Source organism: Rattus norvegicus, chromosome 6, assembly GCF_021556685.1.
Source record: "Rattus norvegicus strain SHRSP/BbbUtx chromosome 6, alternate assembly SHRSP_T2T, whole genome shotgun sequence".
NCBI classification, from domain to species: domain Eukaryota; kingdom Metazoa; phylum Chordata; class Mammalia; order Rodentia; family Muridae; genus Rattus; species Rattus norvegicus.
This window is the reverse complement of record NC_141539.1, coordinates 80,808,318-80,833,457: the sequence shown is the minus strand read 5'-3', so window position 1 is coordinate 80,833,457 and position 25,140 is coordinate 80,808,318. Positions and strand designations below refer to the sequence as shown.

The window sequence follows — 25,140 nt, the reverse complement described above, 5'->3', positions numbered from 1 at the left end:
TGAAAGAACAGGCTGATTCAGAGTGTGACCAAGTTAGTTAACCTACATTTGCTTATTATTACGTCTTCCTGTGTTTCCTAGCTGTTCTGGGGAAACCAAAGGACAGTAGAAATGTACACAAACAAACAAAAGACCCATTTCCCCTGGACCTCCTGCTTTGGCATTTTGTATGACTTCTTGCCCCTCCGTTCAAACACTCTGGCTACTCTGCTTGGCTTGCTTTTCTGGCCGTTAGTGTGTTTTTTGCTTTTTCCAGTGGCAGACACCCATCCTAACCGCACCCCTCTATGATCTCTGCTCCGTTTCTCTATTCACTCTTTTTATCTTTTGGTTTCCTTCCCAGTGCAAGATTATGGTGTGGTGACTCACTTTATCTACTGCTTTCAACCATTGTCTATCTTTCCCTGTCTCATCAAGACACTCAGTAGGTTTGAAAAGAGGTTTACACAAGTGATTGCCCACACACTTAACAGTTGACCAGAGAACCAAGGAATCCTCCCCAGCCAAAAACCTATCCCTCTAGGAAGAACAGCACCTTCTTCCTTAGCTCCTGGAGCTGGAGTCATGAGCAAGTCTATAGCTGTAACATCCTCCTGACTTACTCAGGGCAGTTGCTACAGTACAAGTGCTGCGCTTTGTCAAGGGACAAGCGTTCAGTTAACTAGCCAAAGAAAACTCAAGCGATGCCCCAAAGTGAAGCAAATACTTAGCAAACATGCTCTCATTCAGCCCCCAACCCTTGATTTCCCTCTGTCTCCATAGCTAAAATATTATAGCATCTCTCCTCATTATACCAGCAAGAGAGCTCTGGCTTGGCCCATGTATCTGCAGCCACTGTGCTAGAAATGAGCCTCCAGTAGCCTGAATGCAGGTGGCGGGCTCAAGGGAAGCCTTTGATCTTGTGCCATGTGGGCATTCACTCTGACGCTTCTCAACGAAAAATTTAAAAGTCTTCCAGGATATCAAATTCATAAGTCACATGATTTTTTTTTCTTCTTGGTCCGCTGAAAGAGGGAAGCCAAAAACAAAATTGAAGAACAAAACCCAATCCACTGTGCACACTCGTGTGGCTATTCTTGACCGTCCTGCTGAGTAAAGAGCAATGAGGAGAGAACGCAGTTCTCAAGTCACAAGTGCCTAGAACACAACTGTGGGTCGAATCCTGAGAAAGTCTTTCCCAGGGAGCCTTTATGGGAGTTCCATTTGTTCAAAGAAGTTCTGGCTTGTGATTCAACTCTTGATTTACAGAGTCAACATTTCCAGCACACATCAACTGCCAAACATGGAAAAGACGACTCTAGTGCCTTTGAAAGGTGATGCAGAGTGTTAGCAGCCATTTAAAAGGCCTTATCTGTGTGTCTTGGTCAACACAGAAACTGAGAAAAGGCAAATAGTCGCCGAGATGGCAAGAGATGGCGCAGGAGAGAGGATGTGCAGGGGGGCTGGGAAATGGCCATGAAAAGCATTCCAGTCGGTTCAGGTTCCTCACAAGCCCTAATGAGATAATAGCTCATCCAGTCAAGCCCTTTCCTTACCTCCAGGAAGTAGCACACAGGTAAGTGAAGAAATTATTTGAAGAGGGATCATGACGGGTGTGCACTGTTTGTGATTCAGCTTGGCAGAAATGCAGACGTGAGTTTCTTCTACTTGACGGGGATTGATTTCCCCTCATGGGGCTCACTCAGCTTCTGTGAGTCAACAACATCCCAGGTTTTCAATAATGACAGTGTGAACAGATAGGAAAGAAAAGTCTGGTACCAGGAGCTGAAAGAAACCCAGCTTAAGTTAGTCTGAGGCAGCCATTCTGTCACTTAGAAGCAAACCATTAATTTCTGGGCATTCAAACCATCTGAATTTCACTCTTTAAACATCTATAACTATATATGGGGGGGCTCTTTTAATAGGAAATATATACACACTTGTCCTTTGAAAACTAAGCTTTAATTTTTTTATTGTAGAGACCCTTGTAATTAACAATGACAGACGTGGCTGAAGAGATTTGTGAGCATGGAGGATTAGGTAAATTGGTCACCATCAAGATTTTACCCGATGCTACACACCTGGCCTCCGGGGACTTGGGCTAGATCTGTATGTGATATTTCCAATGTGGCATAGTGTTATATATTAAAGAAGGCTGCAGTGAGAGAAAACTTGCTAAACCAATAGGCAGAGTGTCAAAACAATGGCACCCATGAGGTAATGGGCACTAATTCCATTTAAATAAATAGTCCCAATGAGACTAGGCATTGGGCTGGTTTCTATATGAAGCATTTTGCTCCAAAAAAAAAAAAAAAAAACCCACTGAGTTTTGAGTGGTCAGGTAGACAGTCACAGCATTCAGATCGAGCATAGCGTAGCTAAAAGAACTCCTTTAAGGCAGATGTCACGTCATTAGGCTGGTGGTAGAGGGACAGACAGACTCCTTCCTCAAGTCAACTCTTGGATCAGTTTCGAGCCTGCCCAAACCTTGCACTGTATGGCTGGACATGTGACTTGAAATTAAGAGATTCTCAGAGGACATCCAGAGGCTTAGGTGTGGCAGTAGTTAGACACAGGGTGGGCTGTGTGGAAGATCTGTGGCAGTCCAGGGCTTTAGAAGCAGCAATGGTGACCTACGAAATTTAGACTGGCTGGAGAGAGACAGGCAGTATCTATACTATGATCTCCATTTACCACCTGCGAAGCAGCATGACAGAGGCTTTCCACTGTCTAGTTACAGCCCTCATGGTGAGGAGGACAAGAAGCCACAGGGTATGAGCAGTGTGTAAGCTCTGGGTTTGCCTCCCTCCCTTTCCTTCCCATCCCTCCTGAAGGACAGTACCTGGAAAACACAGTAAGTGCTTAATAAATGTTAATGTACCTTAAATAAAACTTGGGAATAATGACTGACACCCCCCCCACACACATAAAAATGTTAACCTCTGTACTGTTCACATCTGCATATATGTTAAATCTGGTTCAAGAGCAACAGTAGGGTTATTAGCAAGAGTATTTTAGAAACTATGAGTAGTGCTTTGTCGCCTTTTCACCCCGTAAGTTCTGAGGAGTTGGAAGGTAAGTGGGAATGGTATAGGAAATGGGATATTAATTTCAGTCACCAGCTGGTAGCTAGTGAGTTATAGTTTTAATAAAAATGAAAAGTTAATTCCCAGGAGATGCAATTCTCTTAAATTTTTTTCTTTCTTTCTTTCTTTTTTTTTTCTTTTTTTTCTTTCTTTTTTTTTTATCACTGAAGATAAAAGATGTGGTTTAGGTGTAAGGGGAGATTTGATTTAAAGTAACTTAAAACCTTGGACTGTGTGGCAGAGAAAGTTATGTAACTTGGTCGAACTTGTAGCTTTGCCTGTGATTCAGACCTTCAGTGACCGAGATTTGCATTGGCAAAGAGATTCACTCATCTTTAAAGAATAACGTGCTGTTCCAGATCCTGACCCCAGTGAAGGCATTTGCCATGCTTCTGATTTAGCATGGGTTTCACTGAAGCCCTAAAAGATTTCCAATACTGTAAATTGTATTTGTTGTCCAAATAAATCTAAAGAAAACATTTATTTTGCTTATGGTTTCAGAAATTTCAGTCCACAGGCCTCCTCTGTGTCAGTTCATCCTGTATGAGGCTCTTCCCCTCTTGTGGCCAGCAGGCAGAGCACAGCAGCAGGAGTAAGGGGCCTTGTCCGGTTCGGGCTCCCAAGGGCTTGCTCCTCCAGCCAGGCCCCACCCTATTCTAAACAATTCAGGCTCACCTCACTGTGGATTATAAAAACGTTATTTGAGTATTAAAAACAATCTAGTCAAAGGTGCTGGACTGCACAGTCAGTTAAGTGCTGCTGTGCCAGCACGAGGACCTGGATTTCAGTGGTTAAAAGCATGTGCTGCTCTTGCAGAGAACCCCGGCTCTGTTCCCAGCAGCCACTTGGCAGCTCACTTTAGGTTCAGAGGATCTGACGCTCTTTTATGAACACTTAGTGCACACTGGGCCCAGACACACAGATCCAGTCATTTTAAAACTAAGAATGGGCTCAGATGTACTGGCACTCTGTAAGCTGAGGCAGGAGGATGACTTTGGGAGACTAACAATAGTGATAACCTGTCTCAATAAATAAGCAGATGGTAATTAATAGACAGACAGACAGACAGACAGACAGACAGAAAGTCAAGACTAGCCAACCCAAGTAGGGGTCAAGCTGCCTTTCCCCTTGCACTTAGTCCAGACTTACAGGCAGAAACCTAACATCTGACACACCATATCTTTCAATAGGACAGTTCCCTGCCAGTGCTCTTGAGTACATCTCACCAGGGCGTGGTCCTGTTTATTTATCTTAAGGTCTTTCATCTTGGGACTTAAATTTCCATTAGAATAATTCCAGTAGGCTTTAGACTTTAATGTGACTTTATATGGCACTACTAAACAATACCTAATATTTATTTAGGTGTTTGTAAGGATGAAAGTAATTAATATGCTTTTAGTTAGTTAGTTCTCGTACCAGCAAGTAAGGAACTGTAGAAGTAGACAGATTATCTCTACAGTTAAGGAAACCAGAGTCACAAAGTGGGGATTTGCAAATAATGTGTGTTGCAGGCACACTCATGACGAGTTTTCTTGCCTTTCTCTCTCTGGGGACCTTGCTGCCTTGCTGTACACTATAAATACATTATACAGTGTATAGTTTTACTACTCTCGGGTCCATCAAGTTTAACAGCATAGCCTGGCGTGGTTCCTAGAGCAGGATCATGTACATGATAAATATTGCTTTATAAGATGATGTGTTTGGGCTTATATATGCTTTACAGACTTTAAAAGTAACAAAAGGGAGATGTCTTCTTTAATTTTGTTTCACCTTTATCTGATGCAATCCCTGGCACATAGTAGGTACTCAATAAATATTTGTTGAGAAAATGGAGGCGCCACACTGGAAAATAATGTAACAAAGAACAGAAGATGATTAAGACGAATAAACCGGAAGTACTGCCTCACTCAGCAGGAAGTGCTTAAGTAAGACAATCTACCTCCCATAAGTCCCTTGGCTCTTGTTGCAGATCAGGCAGTCGCCTGGGAGAATGTGGCTCCTGCCAACTGCTCTGACTTACGGAGCTCTTGGTTTTGGGGCTGAAAGGGCCATTTGAAATCATTTAAGCCTTCTCCTTCTAAAAAATATTTTTTTTAGTAGAGGAGGAAATTGAGATTGTATTTCATCTTGCTTTTAGGAAACAGAAATTGCCGTGCAGACAAATTTACTTTTGAATCACTTTATTAAATTACCGTGAGGCATATCTTTTTTTTATTATTTATACTAAAGAATTTGCAGTACTGAGGTGCAGAAGGTTTAAATGACTCTTTGGGGTTGCATATTAAATCCACGGCATGATCCAAAATGATTCTATTTCGTCGTAAAGGACATCCTTTTAAAGCATGTTCCCTGTTATAACACCCCTCACTCAAATACATTATGAAATTCTCAGAAATCCCTAAGCATTTACTAAACTCTAATTTGGGATCATCCCCCACATGAAAAGCTAGAGCAAACGCCAAGGTGTCCTAGATAGGCGGCTCTCCTGCTTATCAGTCAGTTCACTAAAGCCTGTTGATCCAAATTCTGTATCTAGAATTTACCTGCATCACTACACTGGGCTCTTCATTTCTACCTCCTGTCCCTCCTTTAATCACTTCTCCAGGTTGCAAGCGTTCTGACTGTAACTCCAGTGTCTCTCACCTGTTTACAATCTGTTCGTGGGTTCCCACGTCTACGGACGCAATGCAGTGTCTTCCTCACAGTGTCCTTCTGAGTCTTCCCATCATGCTCACGGTCTGTCTTCATTCTCTAACGAAATACCCACATTTATCTAGTTATGCTTCGCGAACCATGTGCGTTTTTGTCTCATCTTTGCACATTTGCAAAGGCTTCTATTAGTGTAGCTCCTAACTCCTCCCCCTACCAGGCCCGCTGCCATTCTCCTTCCCAGGGTTCTGACCAGAGCGAGCACCTCTGACAAGATTCTCATTCACCTCTGATTTGAAATATACAACATTCTCGGGAGAAGCAACTTCCTACTTACCCTAGGAAGTAATATTCGTGATTGTTCCTTGCCTAAATACAGATACTTGGCTTCCAGCAATTGATCTACTCCTTTAAAAGATATTTCCTGCCGGCCTCCTAGGGATGTGTTGGGTGTGGTCCGAGGATTGAGGAAGGAAGGCAATGTGAGTGCCCTGAGCTCTGGAGGAGAAAACCCTGAACTCACCGGAGTCCAGAAGAGAGGTCTCAACATTAGACAGACGTGGAAGACCTTCCTGGAAGCGGTGCCTTAAAGAGAATTTTAAAGAATGAATATGTTAGTTAAATGAAGAAGTGGGGAAGTGCGCGTTATGAGCTAAATAAAAAGCGCGTGGGCACGCAGTGTGGCGGTACCTACTTCCGCAACATGCCTCGGGAGTTTATTTGCAGAAAATTTGGTGGAGCTAGATGGACATGTGGGAGACATATGGTGGATGAGAGGCATGAGAGGCTGAAGGACATCAGGCAACAGAGGCCTCAGTACGAGAATGAGGAGTCTGAACTTCATTATAATAGTTATTGAGAATTGTTAAAATTTTTCATATAGGCATGTGAGAAGCTTGAATTTTTGGTTAAAAGAATGGTTGTGTGGAGAACAGAGGTAGAGTTTAGTCACAGATGCCGAAGCAGGAGTCTGGGAAGCTAGAGGTAGATGGGAGAAAGCAATGGATAGTGGCCGTCCAGTTTAAGTACAGTGTAAAGTTAAGGTGGTGGCCATGTGAAGGGAGAGCGGTAGATGGAGTCAAGTGGTACTAGGAGGGCGTCAGGAGAATGTGGCCATTCACTAGGTGAGTGAAAATTGAGAGCTTAGTAAGACTCTCACGTTTATTGATTTTTAGCAACTTGCACAGTGAATAAGCACTAGTTAAACTTCTACTGTGTGTTATTCTAACATTGTACTTGTTTTAAATGCATCAGCAGTAGAATAATGCTTTTATTCTGAACATCTGACAAATGTTGACTTCAGTGTTCCTCAACACACAGAAACAATTTCTTATCTTTTTCTGATTTGGCATTTTACAGATCAGCTCAACAAGGCAGTTCTTACCTGGGGTCCCTCCCACAGTACAGCTAGATGAAATGAGAGTTAAAGATGTTAATTTACATGCCCAGTGCCTGGCACTGAAGGTTGGGCAATTCTCTCTTAGGCTGACCTCTCCATGTGGCTACTTTGGGTTTCTTACATTAAAATTGGCTTCTCACAGAAATGGATGTTTGCAGAAGCCTCGTGGAAACAGCAAGATTTCTTAAAATCCCAAGCTGAAATTCATGATACCATATTCTGTTGATGAAAATAGTTATCAGTTAAGCATGTAAAAGAATCGATTGGTTTGTGTACTAAGGGAGAATGGTTGCATATAGAAAGAACAAGTACGTGGCAAGTCCAGCCTTATGCCAGCCTCTTGCCACAACTGCTTTCAGTTGTGTGTGCCCTCCACCATTTTCCCTTTAACAACCTTGTGTGTATTAATCAATGGCAAGAAAACTGCAGGAATTTGAAAAAAAAATTGTAGTTCCCCGGCTTCTTTGACTATCTATGTTGTATTTATTTTATCCAACACTGCACTTACCCACTCCTTATATATCGTATGACCCCTGTCACTTTCCTACAGTCACACACACAAAACCTTCTTTAAAAAATAGTATTATTTGATTGGAAACAGACACCTTTTAAGAAAAACTAAATAATTATGAGGTTTACTTTTTAAAATTCTCTCTAAGTCATGGATAGCCTGTAATCTAAAGGAAAAACAAAACAAACATATTTATCAGTACTAATCTTATTCATAGATTTGTGCAAAAAGCTCAATTAAAATCTACTTGAGATGGAATCTATGCCTCTAAGAACTTTTTTTTTTTATAAAAATTAGAACCAAAAATCCCATGAACCCTGAGCATGACGTTCCTCTATTCATCCAAAATATTTACTATTCTGCTGTCCCCAGGTGTCACATGAAAGGAGACAATATATGAAGTCACATATGCTTCCTCATTGAGAGTTTATTTTTTTTCAATTCATTTTGTATGGAGACCTTACACTATATGAGTTAAAATACTAGTGCACTGCATTTTCTATAACAAAAAGATATGTTTGTCCATTATATCCAGAAATTATATCCATTATATCCAGAAATCATCTGCAATTGTTCCACAGTGATTTGAAACTTTAAAACAATGCTCCCAAGTCTAAGAATAAATGCAACATTTCTGTGTGCAGGTATTTCCAACAAGCGTGCTATTATGCAGAATGAGGGGATTCTTTCTCCAGCTACCTCAGAGTGCTGCTGATAGTTATAGTGTTGGGTTTTTCCCTCCCCGGCAAATAAACTCCTTTGACAACAAAGAAAACTGTTCACATTTCTCCAGAATGACTTTTAGCCAAGAAAATGGGGTGCATTTGGGGAAGAGAATTTTTCCTTGCAGGGATTTTATTCTGATTGAATAACCAGATGGAGAGTCACGGATTTGAAAATGTTTAGCTGAGCAATTCAGCATTCTCGACTGGGTTCCACAGCAGGATGCCAAATAAAAATCACAATCTAAGCTGTTATGAATTAATGAGAGTCTACAATACACATACCTACTTATTCTGACCCAGACCCCAGTGTGCGTGGATTGCGGATAATACATCTGAGGATAACCGCAGATCCGTCGTGTACAACATTAACCTCCCATTAGTTTGCCATAGTAAAGTTTGGGAAAGTGCTTCCCCATTATTTAAAACTAAAAACAACACACTGCTTACAAGCTTAATCCTGCCATAAAAATTGATTGAAATTTGGCACAAAACAAAACAAATAGTAATCAAATTAACCAAATTTTATTTAGAAGCAAAAAACTGTTGCATTTAATGCCTCTGACATCATTCCCAAGGATATTAGTCCTCTGACATCATTCCTCAGAATATTAGTTCTCTGAGGAGGAGTTAATTTCCCATGTATGACAATTATTCATTTTTGTGCTGTGACCATTTCTAGGACAAGTGGATTATTTTGAGATTTTTTTTTAAGATAAAGGAATCAACTCAACATTGGTAGTATAAGCCAGACAGTACTGGGATCAGGTAGAGAGAGCCTTGTCCTGTAAAGTTTAGATGCTCTAAGAAGCAAACACAAATTCTAGGTATCTAAGATGTTCCTAAGAAATCCTTAGCTTAGAGCACTGGCTGCCATTTCTGCAGTTGTATGTGGGTCACAAAGTACTTCTGAGACATACGGACTTACATTTAATAAAAGAATAGGAAGACTTTGTTTTACGCTTAATCAAGAAATAGGGAAACTTTGTTTTTCCAAGCAGTTGCATGTACTGTCACTGAAACTACTGGCTTCTACATCCAGATAGGACAGGTTTTCACCGTTGATGCTGGAGGAACTTGTACAAAGCTGGAGTTAAGTTAGTAATGGTGCCTAACCCCATGCTCAGATTGGATGAAGGCTCTCTCTCTCTCTCTCTCTCTCTCTCTCACACACACACACACACACACACACACACACACACACACACACCTTGTACTGGGCAAATCCTGTCCATGTTAGTAGAATAGAACATTTCTTCATCACCAAGTTAGAACACCAGAAGTGGCAGTTGGGGCACAAATACAATTTTCAAATGCCTGTACTTTGTAGAGATGTCCACGGGGTCTACTGTAGACTTATCAATTTCAGTGTTTCTCAAATCAAGACGGGAGTGGGAGAACTCCTTGAATCCCTTCACCTCTCAGTTTCTGGAATATCTGTCATGGAAGTGACCCTGGGAAGAGAACATTAATGAGAGGGAAGAGATTTAGACTTTCTTTTGGTTGAGAAGTTTAAAGGCTTGCTGAGACTTTCCGATTCAGTTGATTAGTTTGATGAGTTCAATAACTTATGTTTTCATTGTGAGTGGTATCTGCTAGGAAATACCCCTAGTTGGCCACAAGGAAGAGATGAGATATATCTCACAAAAGGTTGGCGTTGATAACTTCAGGTGGTGTGAGTTCTGATGCACGTGGTTAAATTTAGTTGAAAACAGCAGACAGCTTTTGCAATTAATTCTTCTGTTATGGATACAGCATTCAGAAACTAAGGTACTGTACAATGACTTACTCTACATATGTCAATCATTAAGTACCCAGTGATTGTATGTGCTGGAGGCGTCAACAGTGTCTTCCACACCCACATCATTTCCCTCACCCAAATCTCTGTCACATACTGAATTTGGTGGCCTCCGTCGCCCATGTTACCCTTCAGATCTCTCTCTTGCCTGAGTCATCGGTTGTCTTATTAGGCATCTCACGCGCGTATGTTGACATCATCTCTTCGTTTAAACTCCCGCCCCCTCCCATTTCTCTCTTCTTTCTGGGGGCTTCCTCTGCTTGTCCTCAAATGTCTCTGTGTACATGTATCTTTCTTTTCTTTTATACTGAATGTGTGTGTTTGTCGTGTCTAAAATATTTTATATCCCAAGTTCAAATTTTGATATCTCCTGTTTTCATTTTCATTCAACTAAAAATATTTTCTGATTTGTTATGTTTTCTTAGTGATGAGTTATTTTAGTCTGTGTTCATTGCTTTCTGGATATGTAGAGATTTTCCCAGACATGTGTGTCTTTATTTTGAAATTCTAATTATTTCTTTCTTCCTTTGCTCCTTCCCTCCTCTCCTTGTCTGTCTGTCTTTGTTTCTTTCTTCCTTTTCTTTCCTTCCTTTTTCTTCTTTCCCTTCCTTCCTTCCTTCCTTCCTTCCTTCCTTCCTTCCTTCCTTTCTTTTTTTTCCCCTTCATCCTATTACAAAGGAATAGCTTTTCTGGGGTCTCTGTTGAACGTAGTCAGTTCCTTTTCATTACAGTATAGTACTGCAATGTAAATTAATTTATTCCGCATCTAAAATTCTAGTATGGAAGTCTTACAAGTGGTGTAGTCCTGAGCATTCTTAGACATATCCTTTGGTATATAACTATTTTTCCTTCTTCTGTTGGCCATGCTCCTAAAAGAGAATTGTTGTCATCATGTATTTTCATGTTAAACTGCAGTAAAACCTGATAAACCATTTTCAAGGGCTCCAGCTACTCCACGTGCTTAGTGATACTAGGTAGTATGTATGTATGTATGTATGTATGTATGTATGTATGTATGTATGTATGTGTATGTGCTTGCTGAGCCTGGCATGGCCCTGGTGGGGACAGAGTGACATGGTTCTTGCCCCTGGGACAGGGCCTCTGTGTGAGCTTCCCCCGATGTTGATGATTGCTGTGGGCGTTAGGATTGTTTGTGTAATAATGTACATATTTTCACATTCCTCAGAGGAATGTCCTCCCTGTAGACATGAATGATTCCTTGTGAACAGTGCAAGTCCAGGAGTTGAGGGTCCGGCTGTGTCTCAGCAAAATGGTAAAAGCTGGGACATTCAGGACAGCCCTTAAGGCTATGGGAAAAAGCTCTATATACATGAGTTTAAGGTATATATAATTTCTCTCAACTATACAAAATAGTAGGATACAATATGAATTATGAGGGGCTTCATGAATCTAAAGGAACAAAGGCAAATACAATATGAGCCAGTTTGTCAGAAAGATAGAAAGGCAGCTGGATTCCTGAGTTCAAGGTCAGCCTAGGACAGAACGAGGTTAGGCCTATGTGGTGATGGTGGTGGTGGTGGTGGAGAGGTGGGAGTAGAAATGGTAATTTCAGAGCAGGGTCCCACCCATCTAACTTATCATCTGTGCTTAACAAAGGCAGAGAGACCTCTGAATTCTTTTATAGGGTTAAGAAAAAATGTATGCTTGCTGTCTTTAAGAATCAAAGGGCTGGGGTCCCAGGATGCTTATTCATAAGATAATCAAAGGAACCTGGAGTAAAAACTTGATTGCTGTGTAAATAAAAAGCCTGGACCTGTGTTCTGAACTATTCAGAGAAGTTTTTAGAATAAAAAGAGAACTGCTTGGAGAACAGAGACACAGACAGACCAACACATGCGTGTCACACACACACACACACACACACACACACACACACACACACACACATACACATGCACACACACGCACACACATATGGAGGGGGAGAGAGAGAGAGAGAGAGAGAGAGAGAGAGAGAGAGAGAGAGAGAGAGAGCAGGCCATGGACAGAGATCTCTTAGAATAGCAAGCAAACAGAATGTAGATGAGAAATTTCCAGAAAGAAAGCAAAATATATAAAGAAGCAGATTGGAAAAGTTGTATTGTAAGGCTTGAAGTGAGTCTTAACTACCAGGAGACACTCAGAGTTCGACACAAGAACAGAGTTCGATGCAAAGGCGAGAAATTTATTTTTCTGGCTCATTGGGGTCGACTCTCAATCAGCCTTTCGTGGCAAATGACTAGAAGGCAACCCCAAATGGCTATAACAAGCAGTTTTTATACTTTTTAGGGGTACAGGTTAAATCAGCAAGGTTACAGTTTAAACTTATCGGCTAAGCATATTGATCTTTGAATCTATTGGCTAGCAAGCATATGGCATGCATTCAAACTCTATCTGGGACCAGAGGGTCAGGTAACTATCAGTCAGCATATTCTGCAGTTTTTCAAGAATGTCCCTGCTTTTCTGAGAATTGTGGGTGGAGAATGCAACTTGGCTTAGCCTTGACCTACTCATGGCCTGGCGAAAGCCCTGGGGTCCTTCAGTATCAAGCAGAACACAGGTTGTTCTGTCTCTTGGATCCACAATTTGAACTCAGGTCATTGTTCTCACTGTTCCCAGACCCCTTCTCTCAGAACCCCTCTCCATGGTGAGACTGGTCCTTGACACATGCTCATGTGTATGTATGTATGTATGTGTTTCAGTGTGCTATATATATGTGCTGTGCATACTTACATGTATGCATATGTGTAAGTCTTGTGTATGTGTATATGCATATATATATGTGAATATAGATAATGTATAAGTATATGCTGTATAGTGTACTGCATGTCCTGTATATGTGTGTGCATGTATATATATGTATATGCATATGTATGTTAACATATGTGTGTGCATGTGTATATGCACTGTGTATCTATGTACATGTGCATTTCGTGTGTGTGTATGTTTGCATATGTATATATATTCTGTTTATTATGTATATACATATGTATGTCTGTATGTGCTGTGTGTGAGTGTTTGTCCATGTCTGTACAGTTGTGTATACATTTGTTCATGTGTATAGATACCAGTGGGGTGTATAACACAAATGTATAGCGCAAATGGTACATTTATAATAGCAAATAAATTAAGAAAAACTTTTCATATTTGCTTCTGTAAAAGGAATGTTTTATCTTCTGACTGTTTCCTCCTGATTTATTTTTACTGGTTTTAAGGGTTTATTTATTCTCTAATACTCTTTTGTTTATGTTTCCTGTTTTTCCTGTTTTTTTTGTTTTCACTTTTTTAAACTATGCTTTTGTTGACATGGTTAATGTAATATAACTGAATACAGCTATTCTTGAGACAGATCTTGCTGTGTAGCTCAGGTTTGCCTGGAACTTCCTATGTAGCCCAGGCTGCCCATTAACTCACCGTCCTGCTGTCTCGGTCCCACGAGTGCTCATAGTAATTCAGATGTGTGATGATCAGCTTTCTTTGTATCCCCTTTGTACAGGGCTCTCTGTGACCCAATTCAGTTCCTGGTGATACTTTTCTATCACTTTTCTAAAAGAATTTATGGCTTTGCTTTTGATATTTAATTATATAGTCTCCCTAGATTGATTTTTATTTATTTATTTTATGTTTGCATGATATAGTGGCTGGACTCGTTTTCCCTTTATATGTCCAGTCTTCTTAGCACTGTTTCCTGGAATGACCTTCCTTTCCCAACTCCTCCGGATTCTACCCTCGTAGATTTAGTTGTTGATTTAAAGATATTGTTATATCAGTCTGGTTCCACTCTCAGTACTACATTTTCTTTTTATTATCATTATTGTTTTACTGAAATTAATTTTTGTCATACAGTATATTCTGTTCATGGTCTCCATCCCTCGTTTCCTCCCACCTCCCCACCCATCCAACTCCACAGGTCTTCTCTTCCTAGAAAACGTAAGATAGTAAACAAGCAATCAAACAAACATAGCAAACAGACAAACAGAAAGCAAAAGCACATGGAGCACACACACAGTCACACAGATGAGCCCCCAAACCCACAAAATCAGAAACCATAGTAAATAAGCCAAAAACAAAACAAAACAAAACAAAAAAAAACCAAAAAAAAACAAGTAAGGTTTTAAAAAAAGCCCAAAGAAAGCATTATGGGAAAAAAGAAATCTCCAAAAATACCATGGTTTTGTGTCTGGCATCTACGGCTGGGCATGGGTCTCTGTGAGTTCTTACGTTCATCAGTCCTGTTTGGTTTGGAAGATGCTGTTTCCTTGGTGTCTTCTACCCACCACTGGTTCTCACAAAATCTTTGTATCTCCACTCGAATATAGTTCCCTGAGCTCATCTTTGACTGAGTGTTCCAAGGTCTCTCACTCTCTGCATGTTGCCCTCTTGTGGGTCTCTGCATTAGTTCCCATCTCCGGCAGGAGGAAGCTTCTTGATGATGGCTGAGTAAGGCACTGAGGTCTAGCTGAACGGTGTTCTGAGTCGTTTTATTTCTATGTTCCTTTGGCAGCACAGTAGTCTCTGGTTTCCCCCTTAGGTCCATGGCTTCTGTGGTTCTTCACACAGGCAGTGCCAGGCATGGGTTTCATCTCAGGGACTGGGCTTTAAAGCTTCTCACACAGTGCTTGGTTACTCCTACGATGTGTGTGCCACCACTGCACACGGTGCCATGCAGACAGACCTTTTGTTTGACAGTCATTGAACACCTTGCTGTGCAAGCATTCCTACTGTGTTGCTTAACACAATCCCCTTAGCTCATCCCGCCTTTTACATTCTCATGCAAACTTAACTACTAATACATTATTTTATAACACATTATACTTTTCTATTTAATTTTGCATCTGTCTTCAGGCTTCAATATGTCTTCAACGTAGAAAGGGTTCAACATATAATATCCAAACGAGCAAATGAAGTAGTGTATTCTTCCAGGGGAAACTGTAGGTTCTCCTAGTCTTTCCTCTTATTCAGAATGTGACTCTTGAAGTCATTTCGCAACAGACTCAATTCGCTCTCAGTTGGACCATGGCTTATATCTGAGAAGAGGTTAATGAACAACTTCACAGGAAGACTGAGTTTTAGTGACAACCAGTTCTAAAAATCTGTAAGTTGACTTAGAGAACAACTGAAAGGTGATCCTGTTTCCATAAAACTGATCATAAATCCCAATTCTATAATTATATCTTTTCTAGTACATACTACGTTACCTATACTTGTTAAATGCATGATGAACAAATTACATCATCTTTAGAACTTCGTTTGGACTTGTTGCTATAAGTGCTAAAGCTTTTATTTTCTCTTTTTGTGGACTTGATAACGTGTCTCTTTTTCTATTTTCATAGCTTTTCCCTACTGCAGTAATCCACATTAGCATACTGTAAGAATGCTAAAAATATGAAATACTTCATTCGAGGTTGTTTTCAATGTATAAGGTACATTTGTCTTGATGCTCTGGTCGCATTTTCCCAGGGATGTTTAAAAGGCTTGTAGTATAGGCTCTGTGCTTGGGAGCAACCCAGTTTTAAAAATGGTTTTATTGTTAATACTTTGCAATGAGGTCCCATGTAGACTTTAACTGGCTTCTAGTTCACTACTAAGCTGAAGAAAACTTCAAACTTCTTACCATTGTGCCTCACCTCCTAAGCTCTGGGGTTATAGAGAAGTTCCATTGTGTCTACTTTATATATTGCTGGGGATTGAACTCAGGGCCTTACACATACTAGGCAAATACTGTACCTCCTGAACTTCATACACACTCAGTCCCAGATTAATACTTAAAGATATATGGGCCTCCTTAAAACGTGGAATCCTCTGAAATAATTTCTGCATGAACTTAAGTTCAGGCCCCATGTCTAGCAGTAGATGCCAGCACAAAGAGAACTCATTTGTACTTTTAGAGGTTTTGTTTTGTTTTTTTGTTTTTGTCTCACAATACTTTACCTAGTCTCCCCACCCCTTACAGATATTCTAATACGACATAATTCCTGATTTTTGTTTTATGGGCTTTCTGTATATGCAGATGTGTGTCTCTCAGTGTCTATTTGTGTTCTCGTACTTTTCTTTCCTATGTCTTTGTTTTGTCCTATTTTTGTTTGTTGGTTTTTATTTATCTTATTCCATTATTATTGTGAGTTTCATATCACACACCCCAGTCCTGCTCACAGCTGTAGTGTGTTACCCCTCTGTCCACACATCGTCACTGGCAACTGCTCATTGCCTGGTTTGAGATCTCTGGTTTCTGTGACACCATCAATACTGGATACCTACCTGGACTCCTCCTGGTTATCCTGTTGTTGCTCTGTGCCATGAAGATCCTCCAGCTTTGGAACAGCAGGTCTGGCTCTGTCGTGCAGCTCAGTTGTTTGCAGATGATATACATTTTGGGGTGAGTCAGTGGAGAACCCTGGATGGTTGCTGAACTAGTCAGCCTTCAGCTCTCCCTTATCCACACCAATAGGGTGAGCAACCTAACGTGGCTTTGCTTGGGCCACCCAATGGCACCATTGGCAGTTGGCAGGGTCAACCCTCCTGTTCTTATGTCCTCAGAGCTGACTCACCTACACCCACGCCTCCAGAGCCAGCTCCACTGTGCTGTTCAGGCAGGGTGAGGGGCCCACTCTCCCAAGTGCTGTGGCCTGTGAGCCTGGGCCAGCTCTCCTGCTCGTATATCCTTGGGACTGGCCTACCCATGCCTTTGCTATTAGGGCCAGCTCCACTGTGCTGCTCAGGCAAGGTGGAAGGCCTACTCCTGTGAGTAAGAGTGATGCTGCTGTTGAGTATGGATAGCTGTCCTGGTTCATGGTCCTGTGGGTAACTTTCCTGACTGCAGGATGGGGTAGGGGGCATCTCCTCTGTGCTGCCTGCTGCCACCAGTAAGAGATGGGGCCACCTGTCTAGAGTGCTGCATCTAATGAGTGGTGGGGCTACTCATGCACAGCCCCTGGACTTCCACATGGTCTCTGGTTGCTGCCCTGACTAGGGATATCCCCATGTTCTCTGATGGTAATATGAGCTGGGGACATTGACACCAACCCCTGCTGCTGTATAGCCATTGACTCTGGCATGGCTTTCAGTGGCAGCTCAGGCTGGTCCTCACCGTGGCTCCAGGTAGCAGGGCTGGCCACTCACAACAGGCTGTTCCTCTCTACCCTTGAGTTTCTCAGTTTCATCTCTCTTCATAATGGTCAAGCTGCTCCACTTCTCTTTCCCTCCCATCTGATCCACATACTCACACATTACTATGGCTCCTGCTGCAGGCTGGTCACATGGCTAGTAGGCCCCTGGGTGACATCCTCCATCCACATTGTGTAACAGCAGCAAGTGGGTATCTGTGGCTGGCCTGTGCCAGGCACCAGAGGACAGGTCTCTGCGCAGCATGAAGGTCCTAGGACTCTGTCTTTCTCCTCCTGTGCTGTGCTGCCTGGATTGGATTTTATCTTTATGAGTCCTAGGCATAAGACAGCTTCAGCCACCAAGCCATGCATCAAGATAGGATGACAAAAGGACTGCAGTCAGCTCTGCCCCTGACTGACACAAGGTGTGTCCTTGCTCATTGACAGGGAGGTCTGTTGTTATTTTTTAGTTGCCTATTGTAAGCTAATGAGAGGGAGAAAAGTGGGGAAGTGGAGAGGATCTGGAAGAAATTGAAGTGGGTAAGATTGTAATCAGAATCATATCATAAGTATCATAAGTAAAGAAAACAACTTTCGATTTAAAAAATTAAGTGAATTTATTTAGAGATTCTGTTAGGATGGCTACCTTCATTAGAAAGAATATTTAACTTGCTGTAATTGACCATGTAAATATAAGCATAGCTAAACTGGTTCGAATCGACATTTGAACATATTTGAGCCACCTGTGTGAACATTCTGAAGGGAGCATGTTTTATAACTTCCTATGGAAATAAATGGTAACTCATACCAATAATTATTTTACTCAAAACTTTAGTATGAGTGAAAACTCATCTACGTAGCAGGAGGGGTATATTGTTTAAGAGGAAATTTTGTCCTGACATAAATGAAATTAGAAACATAACCTTAAAATCAGCATCATATCTGGAAAAGCTAACTGGCCGGCTTCCTTAGAACAGCGAAACTTCAGAACTTGCTGCTTCGGCCATATCTTCTGTGCTTGTGTTTATTTGACTGATTTCCAAAGCAGAAATTAGCAATCAGAAAAGAAAAAGCTTGGAGAACTAACAAAACAAAATATCTTCAGGACATCTATACAAAATGAGAGCTTTCCCGGAAGTGTGATTTCACTGACAAGAGTTCAGTCCACTGGAGAGGGTTCGTCTTTCACTTCTCATTGTCGTTTGTCTTCTTGTCGTGGGGTATGAGACCTGAGGATGTGGTCTGTGGCCTTCAGGGAGAGAGCATTTTGATTGCAAATCAAGAGAGTATATTATATATTACTCCATTTCAAATCAAAATGTGCACTGTCTATTTCTTAGCTCCCCGAATAATAACCCAATGTGACCCTTGGATATTGCAAGTCTTTAGATAGGTGGATGGATAGACATTCAGATAGATGTCTTGAGTTTCAAGTTTTAGGGATGGTAATTTTCCATGTTTCTTCTTTCTCATAGTTAGGCACATATCTAGATATAGCAATAGAGCTAGATACAACTATACTATACAATATGTATATGCAGTGTGTGTGTGTGTGTGTGTGTGTGTGTGTGTGTGTGTGTGTGTGTGCCAAATATCAAGACGATTTTAAATCTTTCAGGAGAAGGAGCAATTGCTTTTCTAGTCCACAGTGATCCTTTATTCCAGGGAGAAAGTGCTCAGCCTCTAAAAGGGCATTCTCAAAAATGGTTAACATGCACCTAGGATTGATCCAGTTCAACGAAAGGTGTCCCAGGTGTTTTAATCTAAAAGTGTAAGTTCATGTATTGGTTATGTTCAAACATGGACAAAGAAGGCTAGTGAGAATCCCTTAGTGTTAAACATAGCAGAAGCTGTCCATCGTAGCTGTGAAATAGTTTAAAGTACACAGCTAATTGCCCTTGTGTATTTAGCAAGGGGGTTTTGACTGGGATACAATCTTGGATCAGGATGTTGAGAATGATAGCCTGTCTTTATCATAGACTCAACATTTCTAAGAACAGTGTAAAACCGTGAAACCTCCGCTTTGGTCTCTCCCTGGACTCTGTTTTTACTGTCTGTTTCCCTCAGTTTTCATTACTACTTTTCAGACAGATCACATAAAACCTTTTTTTTTTTTTTTTCCACAGAGGAGAGTTGTTTTCAAAAAAGAGAGAAAGAAAAATTTATGTGTCTTACACTTAAAAGGATCTTCTGGGCTTTTCCTTTTATGGCTTCTCTTTTTCCTCTTTTTTTTTTAGGTTTTTTTTTTGTGAATGTTTTTCATTAGTTATTTTTAAAGGTAATAAAGATGTGTGACAAAGTCATAGTTTCTGCATTTTCCCACTTTTATAGTTGTATTGGCCTCAGTCATCTACACTGAGGAGCCTGACATTTATTTGTATCAGATTGGTGATTTCTGGAAAATGGCTATAGATTCACATGCTTATTCTTGTCCTTGGTGGAATCCGTAAGTCCAGCCAATTCCTGAGATCCAGGTCAGGAGTGTGTAGTAAATTTTGTTTCTCAGAAATGATTTAAATCAATTCAAGGATGGTAGCTTTTCAGCCAGATATTTGGGAGACTGGGAAGTTTGATAAATACCTACTTATCACTTTAATTTTGGCATGATGAGAGAAGCCAGGGCCTCCTGCACACTGTGGCTTGATCATGGTGGGGGCATTTGACTCCGGGATGGGTGACTGAGGGGGTCCGACTGTAGCGGGGCTGTTTGTTGACATCTGGAGCCCAACATACGCTGAACATCTGCTGTACTGATGTTTCACTTCTTCAGCAACGCTCCCAGTGCCGTCGCCATAGTAAATCTTATGGCATAGGAAAGCTGGTGTGAGCTTAGAACGCATGGGGCCTTCCCACTCTACATTTCTTTGTAGAGAGCATATGTCTGCATCACAGAGTCCTATAAGCCTTTATCTCTTCCCCAAGGCCATGAGGTTTGAACATTGTTAATTATTTATTCACACACACACACACACACACACACACACACACACACACACGTACACACACACGAAACAAAGTCACATATATTCTAGAAACTCTTTAAGTCTGAAACGGCAAAAAAAAAAAAAAAAAAACCAACAAAAACCCAAAAAAACAAAACAAAAAACCAACCAATAGGCACATGTGCCAGTTCCAGCTTTTCGGACGGTGACACTCGGCATCTCTTAGTTGGGCTGTAATTGAAAATGAAATCCAGGGGCTGAGGGATGGCTCAGCAGTTATTGCGCTCATTGCTCTTACAGAGGAGAGGAGTTCAGTTCCTGTGCTAGGCAGAGCTCCCGGGGACACACCCGTCCAGACTCTGCAGGGCACCTGGGTCTACAAATACACATCATTAAGAATAAATAAAAGCATACTCTTCTTCAAAACTAAAACCTCCGATTCTTGACAGCTCAACTGAGTCTGTAAAAACTTCTGAACATTCCTGTCGGTGTCTGACAACTAACTTTGCTTTGTAGCTTCTCCTCCCCTTGTGTAGCTTTGACTCTAGGAACCGGAGGCTGTCATTTCTTTATTCAGTTGTTTATCTGTTCAGCACCTCTAACTTGCTCTCCCTGCACCATGCATTGTGCTGGGACCTGTGGACAGAAATATGACTAAACAGGTCCCCGTGACTGAGGAGCTTTTGTTTTGTGAGGTTGGGCACAGATATGAACCTCTGCCCAGATGGCATTCGGGCAACATAGGACATTCCAACCCTCAGTGATCAGAAGGAAAGGTCAAGCAGGACCCTCACAGTATCTTTCCTGAGTCTAGAAAGCATGAGGCTGTTGGAGGGGCCTGGAAGGGGCAGGGTTGGGGGTAAAGAACTAAAGGGGGCTTTGGTAGATCTTTTGTTATAGGTGAGTAGCAATCACTGAGGAAGTAGGGCAGAGAGAGCTTGGATGTGTGGGATGTAAAGAGACCTCGAAGTAGAAGGAGCCTAAATTGAAGAAATCATTAAATCTGCACTAAAAGTAACAAAGACTCACATTTGGTTAAGAATGTAAAAATGGAAAGAGGGGCAGAGATCTGATCTACATATAAAGAGAGATCTGGGAGTGAGAAGTGCTCAGGGCCAACCTTAATGAGTGCTGGTTTCTGGGTCCATTCTTTCAAAAGTAATACAGCTTTAAATTTATATAATTTAAAATCATTTGTCTGTATTTCTCATGTATATGACTTTTGGTCCATTTCACCTTCATTAACCTTTTTCATCACTTCCTCTTTCACTAAAACTTTATCTCAGTAACAAGTCCCTCACCTACTGTGATAGTTCATGTTTGTACGCATGTTAAAGAGTGGGGAAAGGGAAGAAGGCAGAGGGGAGAGGAAGAGGGGAGGGGGAGAGGGGGGAAGAATGGAGGGGAGGAGGGGAAGAGTGGAGGGGAAGAGGAGAGCATTATTATAGTTGCTTGCCTGAGCATGGATGGTGCTTATTTACTGAAGCATTTGCAAATTATCAGTGTTTATTCAAGTGAAAAATAGTGCCCCCTCCCTCAGCAGCCATTAACTACCCATAGTCCCTCAGTGAGGGCTGAGGCCTCCCAAGTCTTTCCTCAATCCACGATGAGGGGGGTCATGGGCCCAACTTTGTACATGTCTTGTAGGGTGGTCACAGCTGTGGAAAGCCAGAGGTGATGAAAACATCTAGGGCTGATGAGGCCACATTCCTTAAATCTTAGTCTTTTGATCTGCATCAATCTGCTAAATTAACCACTGCTTACTGAGAAGTGGTTTTTCTGAGGATGGCTGAAAGCAGCATTTATTTACAGTTGTAAATATCAATATTTAGAAGGCTGTTCTAACACTTTACCCACTTAGCAGAACAGTAGCAGTAGATTCATCCCTAGGATCTAAGACCTCTGGAGACACCAGCTTTTGATCGGTTTTATATTCACAGTACCAGGCCTAAGTTTCTAAATGTGAAACCAGCCTCAAGTCCAATCAGAAAGCGGTTGGTTGTCTCATAATAGCTTGCTCCTGTTGCCCCAGTAGGCTGCCTTGTTAAGTAGGTTGTTAGTAGCTCAGTGGTTACAGCTGATTAGGAATGGGGATGACTTTCTGCCACACTAGCATTCACAACTAGCATATTCTGGTACTAAGAAAGCTACCTAGCAGGGAGGAGTCTTCAAGGATAGTTGACACTTGATTTCTCTGTTCTGCAACCCAAGTGTTTATTGTCACTGTCCTTCTAGTCCTATTTATACCCTCCAAACATCAACTACACAATGTAAGTCAGACCAATACATGCGCGTTGTTAGCACGCATGAAGTATCCTTCATCACGTGCCCTTTCACATGCTTGATTTAGCAGAACAACCTTTCACCTGCTTCTCTGTCAGCTAAATGTTCCTTCACATGTTTGCCCCAGCAAAACACCATCCAACCATTTTTCCAAAGAACACTTCAGTTCCCACTTCACAGCAGCAATGGCCTTAGTAATGCTTTAGAGCCTCTGAGGCACCCCGGATGAAGGTTCCTTGTGGGGAAGTTTCCCAAACCTGGTTCTAGGACTTTTGTTTAATAATATACGTCTTCTTGAGGGGAGTATCACCCAGCCACACAGTGCCACCATTCAAACTTGAAAAACATATTTTAATGAACCTACAAAATGCTAGGTTTCTACCAGGCTTTTTCATTCATTTCTACTTTTAGGTAACCCCTCTCTCTCTATCAACACCTGATTTCCTCCAGCCCACTTAATCCTTTCCATTCATCAGCTTGCCCCACACTCTACTTCCATATCTCATGCATTCTGCTACTCCCTCCTCTCTCCCTAAGGCCTCTTCCCCTCTGCCCCTCCAATGGCAACTTTCAATTTTCTTGGTCTCTGCAGACACACAAAGCCACACACAATACTCTAAAATCTGCAGCTAGGATTCACATATTAGAGAGAACATGTCTATGTGTCTTGAGTTTGCTATGTTTCCCTGTTACTCTATCGTGGCGTGCAATTACAGAAGATCTTTTAAAGCACTGAAACAGACCCTGGCATCTTATTTACGTTGTCCACAGTTGCTAAAAGGTGAGTTTGACTGCAGCTCAATCAAACAATGCTCAAAGTGTATTAGAACACTACCCACAGCCAAGAGATAAGTAAATTCAATAAAAGAAAGAATAAGGGATTTTTGTGCTTATTTTTCCCAATGACGAGGAATAAAATCAAAGACATTTTGAGAGGACAATGAATAAATAGCCCAAATGAGAAGTGATATCTTTGAGAGGTGACTTCTGAGCACCGTTCCATATCCTTCCATTATCCCCAGGACAGATGGTAAGTAGTATTTACCTGCAGAGGTCATGATATTGTAGACAGCCCAGATTGCCGTTCTCCGAGACTTTTTCTCACACTGTAGAACTGTTTCCATCCATGGCTCCTGCTGTTGCTTATTGGACAGCTACCCTTTGCGTCTTTTGTTTTCTCAAGGAGTACCAGAGCCTATGCACATTCTTTTGCCTTTCCAGTTTTTCTATGGAAATCCCCATGAGCCCACATCAGACCCAAGAAACACTTCAGGTATGCAGAAAATGGTGTCTCTCCAGCCATTGGCTCCTGGTCAACTTGCCGCTGACAAATTATTTAGAGATGCTGATTAGGTTACGTGGGGTCATGACCTCCCAGGCCTTTGCTGATTTGTCATGAAGTTATTGGTCATTTTCCAAGATCAGCAGGAGGGGCAGCGCTGAGAGAAGCCATTTATAGAACATTACTTGGCCTGAGACACAGTGCTGACCTCTTGTCATTAAGAGGCTATGGGGCCAATCACAACCAAAGTTAAAGTCTGATGCTACCTCTAGGACAGATATCACAGCAGGAGCCTCCACAGCTGGTCAATTGAAGTCAGATGTTCCTCCACAAGGAGGGATATGGCATGTGTCACAACAAACTAAAGGGTCCTAGGCTTTCACTTGGGAGGGACAGTTTTCCTCATATGGTCACATGGTTCTTAATTAAAGGAGTTTGTTCCTCGAAACATGAACAGTATCGTTTTCTGGCTTGATAGCACAGCATTGTTCTTGGTGGGGTTTGTATGATTATTCTCTCTCTCTCTCTCTCTCTCTCTCTCTCTCTCTCTCTCTCTTTCCTCTCTCTTTTGAAGTTTCTCAGGCATCTGCTTGTCCAACCCCTCCCCTCCCCCTTTCTGCTTGTGCTTCTCCTCTACTTAAGAGAGAATGTGGGAGTTTGCCCTTGTTAAAGACATGTTAATTCTAGACATGGCTTTACATGTTGACATTTCCCAGTTAGCTCACAGCTCGTACCAGCATTCTGTTGAAACTGTGCCATGATATACTGCCAGCAAGTGGGAGTGGTGAAAAATACTAGGAAGGCTAGTGACGGCTAAAATAACACAAAATAGCAGCGCTGTCATCACCCATTCTGACAATGCAGACCTTACGAAAAGCACAACGAGAAGACCCCTGTGTATCCGACACCATTTTATCAAGAAATAGTTGGCTTGTATGGTTCTGATCATTTTTAGAGCGAAGAACTAGTGAGTTTTTGCTTCTTCAAAGAAACGAATCTCCTTACATTAAACAAGCTGGCCCTGAGTGGTTTACCTACTCCCCATATTTATTTTTATTTAAAATGCCTTGTTTCTATTATTCCTTTCAGTTTGAAATCAACTTTCAGTTTCTTTCCTTCGGGGAGAAGACAATCATTCAGTCCTTTAAAGTAGTTGCTTTGTGTAATAGCCAAATTTTAAGGAAATATAAATTAAAACCACTTGCAATGATTAAACCTGAAACTAACAAATACTTCCATGCATGTAACATAACTAAATTTTTTTTTTTACTAACATGACTGTTTAGTGCAAGATATTCTATTTGTAAAATGCTTGCCCTTGGCTCATCATGAAAGGTGTTTTTTTTCCTCCTGAAAAATACCAATTATCCCTGATTTTGTGTTGTC

The 25,140-nt window shown here is 41.4% G+C and overlaps 2 protein-coding genes across 5 annotated transcripts in view; one reads left to right on the top strand and one right to left on the bottom strand.

The window, feature by feature from the left end:
* The window catches only part of Slc25a21 (solute carrier family 25 member 21), a 505,498-nt gene that overhangs the window by 219,310 nt on the left and 261,048 nt on the right, over positions 1-25,140 (top strand).
* Positions 426-23,900, bottom strand: LOC148005255 (uncharacterized). 4 transcript variants are annotated; one of them, XM_087555090.1, is made up of 6 exons: positions 23,518-23,773; positions 16,403-17,555; positions 9,557-9,800; positions 6,238-6,299; positions 5,709-5,816; positions 426-1,764 (listed from the first exon to the last, which is right to left on the bottom strand). In XM_087555090.1, exons 3-6 carry the CDS (start codon positions 9,597-9,599, stop codon positions 1,696-1,698), a joined length of 282 nt encoding a protein of 93 aa, XP_087411216.1. In that variant the 5' UTR covers positions 9,600-9,800; positions 16,403-17,555; positions 23,518-23,773; the 3' UTR covers positions 426-1,695. The 4 variants fall into 4 exon arrangements, with proteins under 4 accessions (XP_087411216.1, XP_087411215.1, XP_087411214.1 ...); XM_087555089.1 differs by having other exon boundaries at positions 17,368-17,555; XM_087555088.1 differs by lacking the exon at positions 16,403-17,555 and having other exon boundaries at positions 23,518-23,819.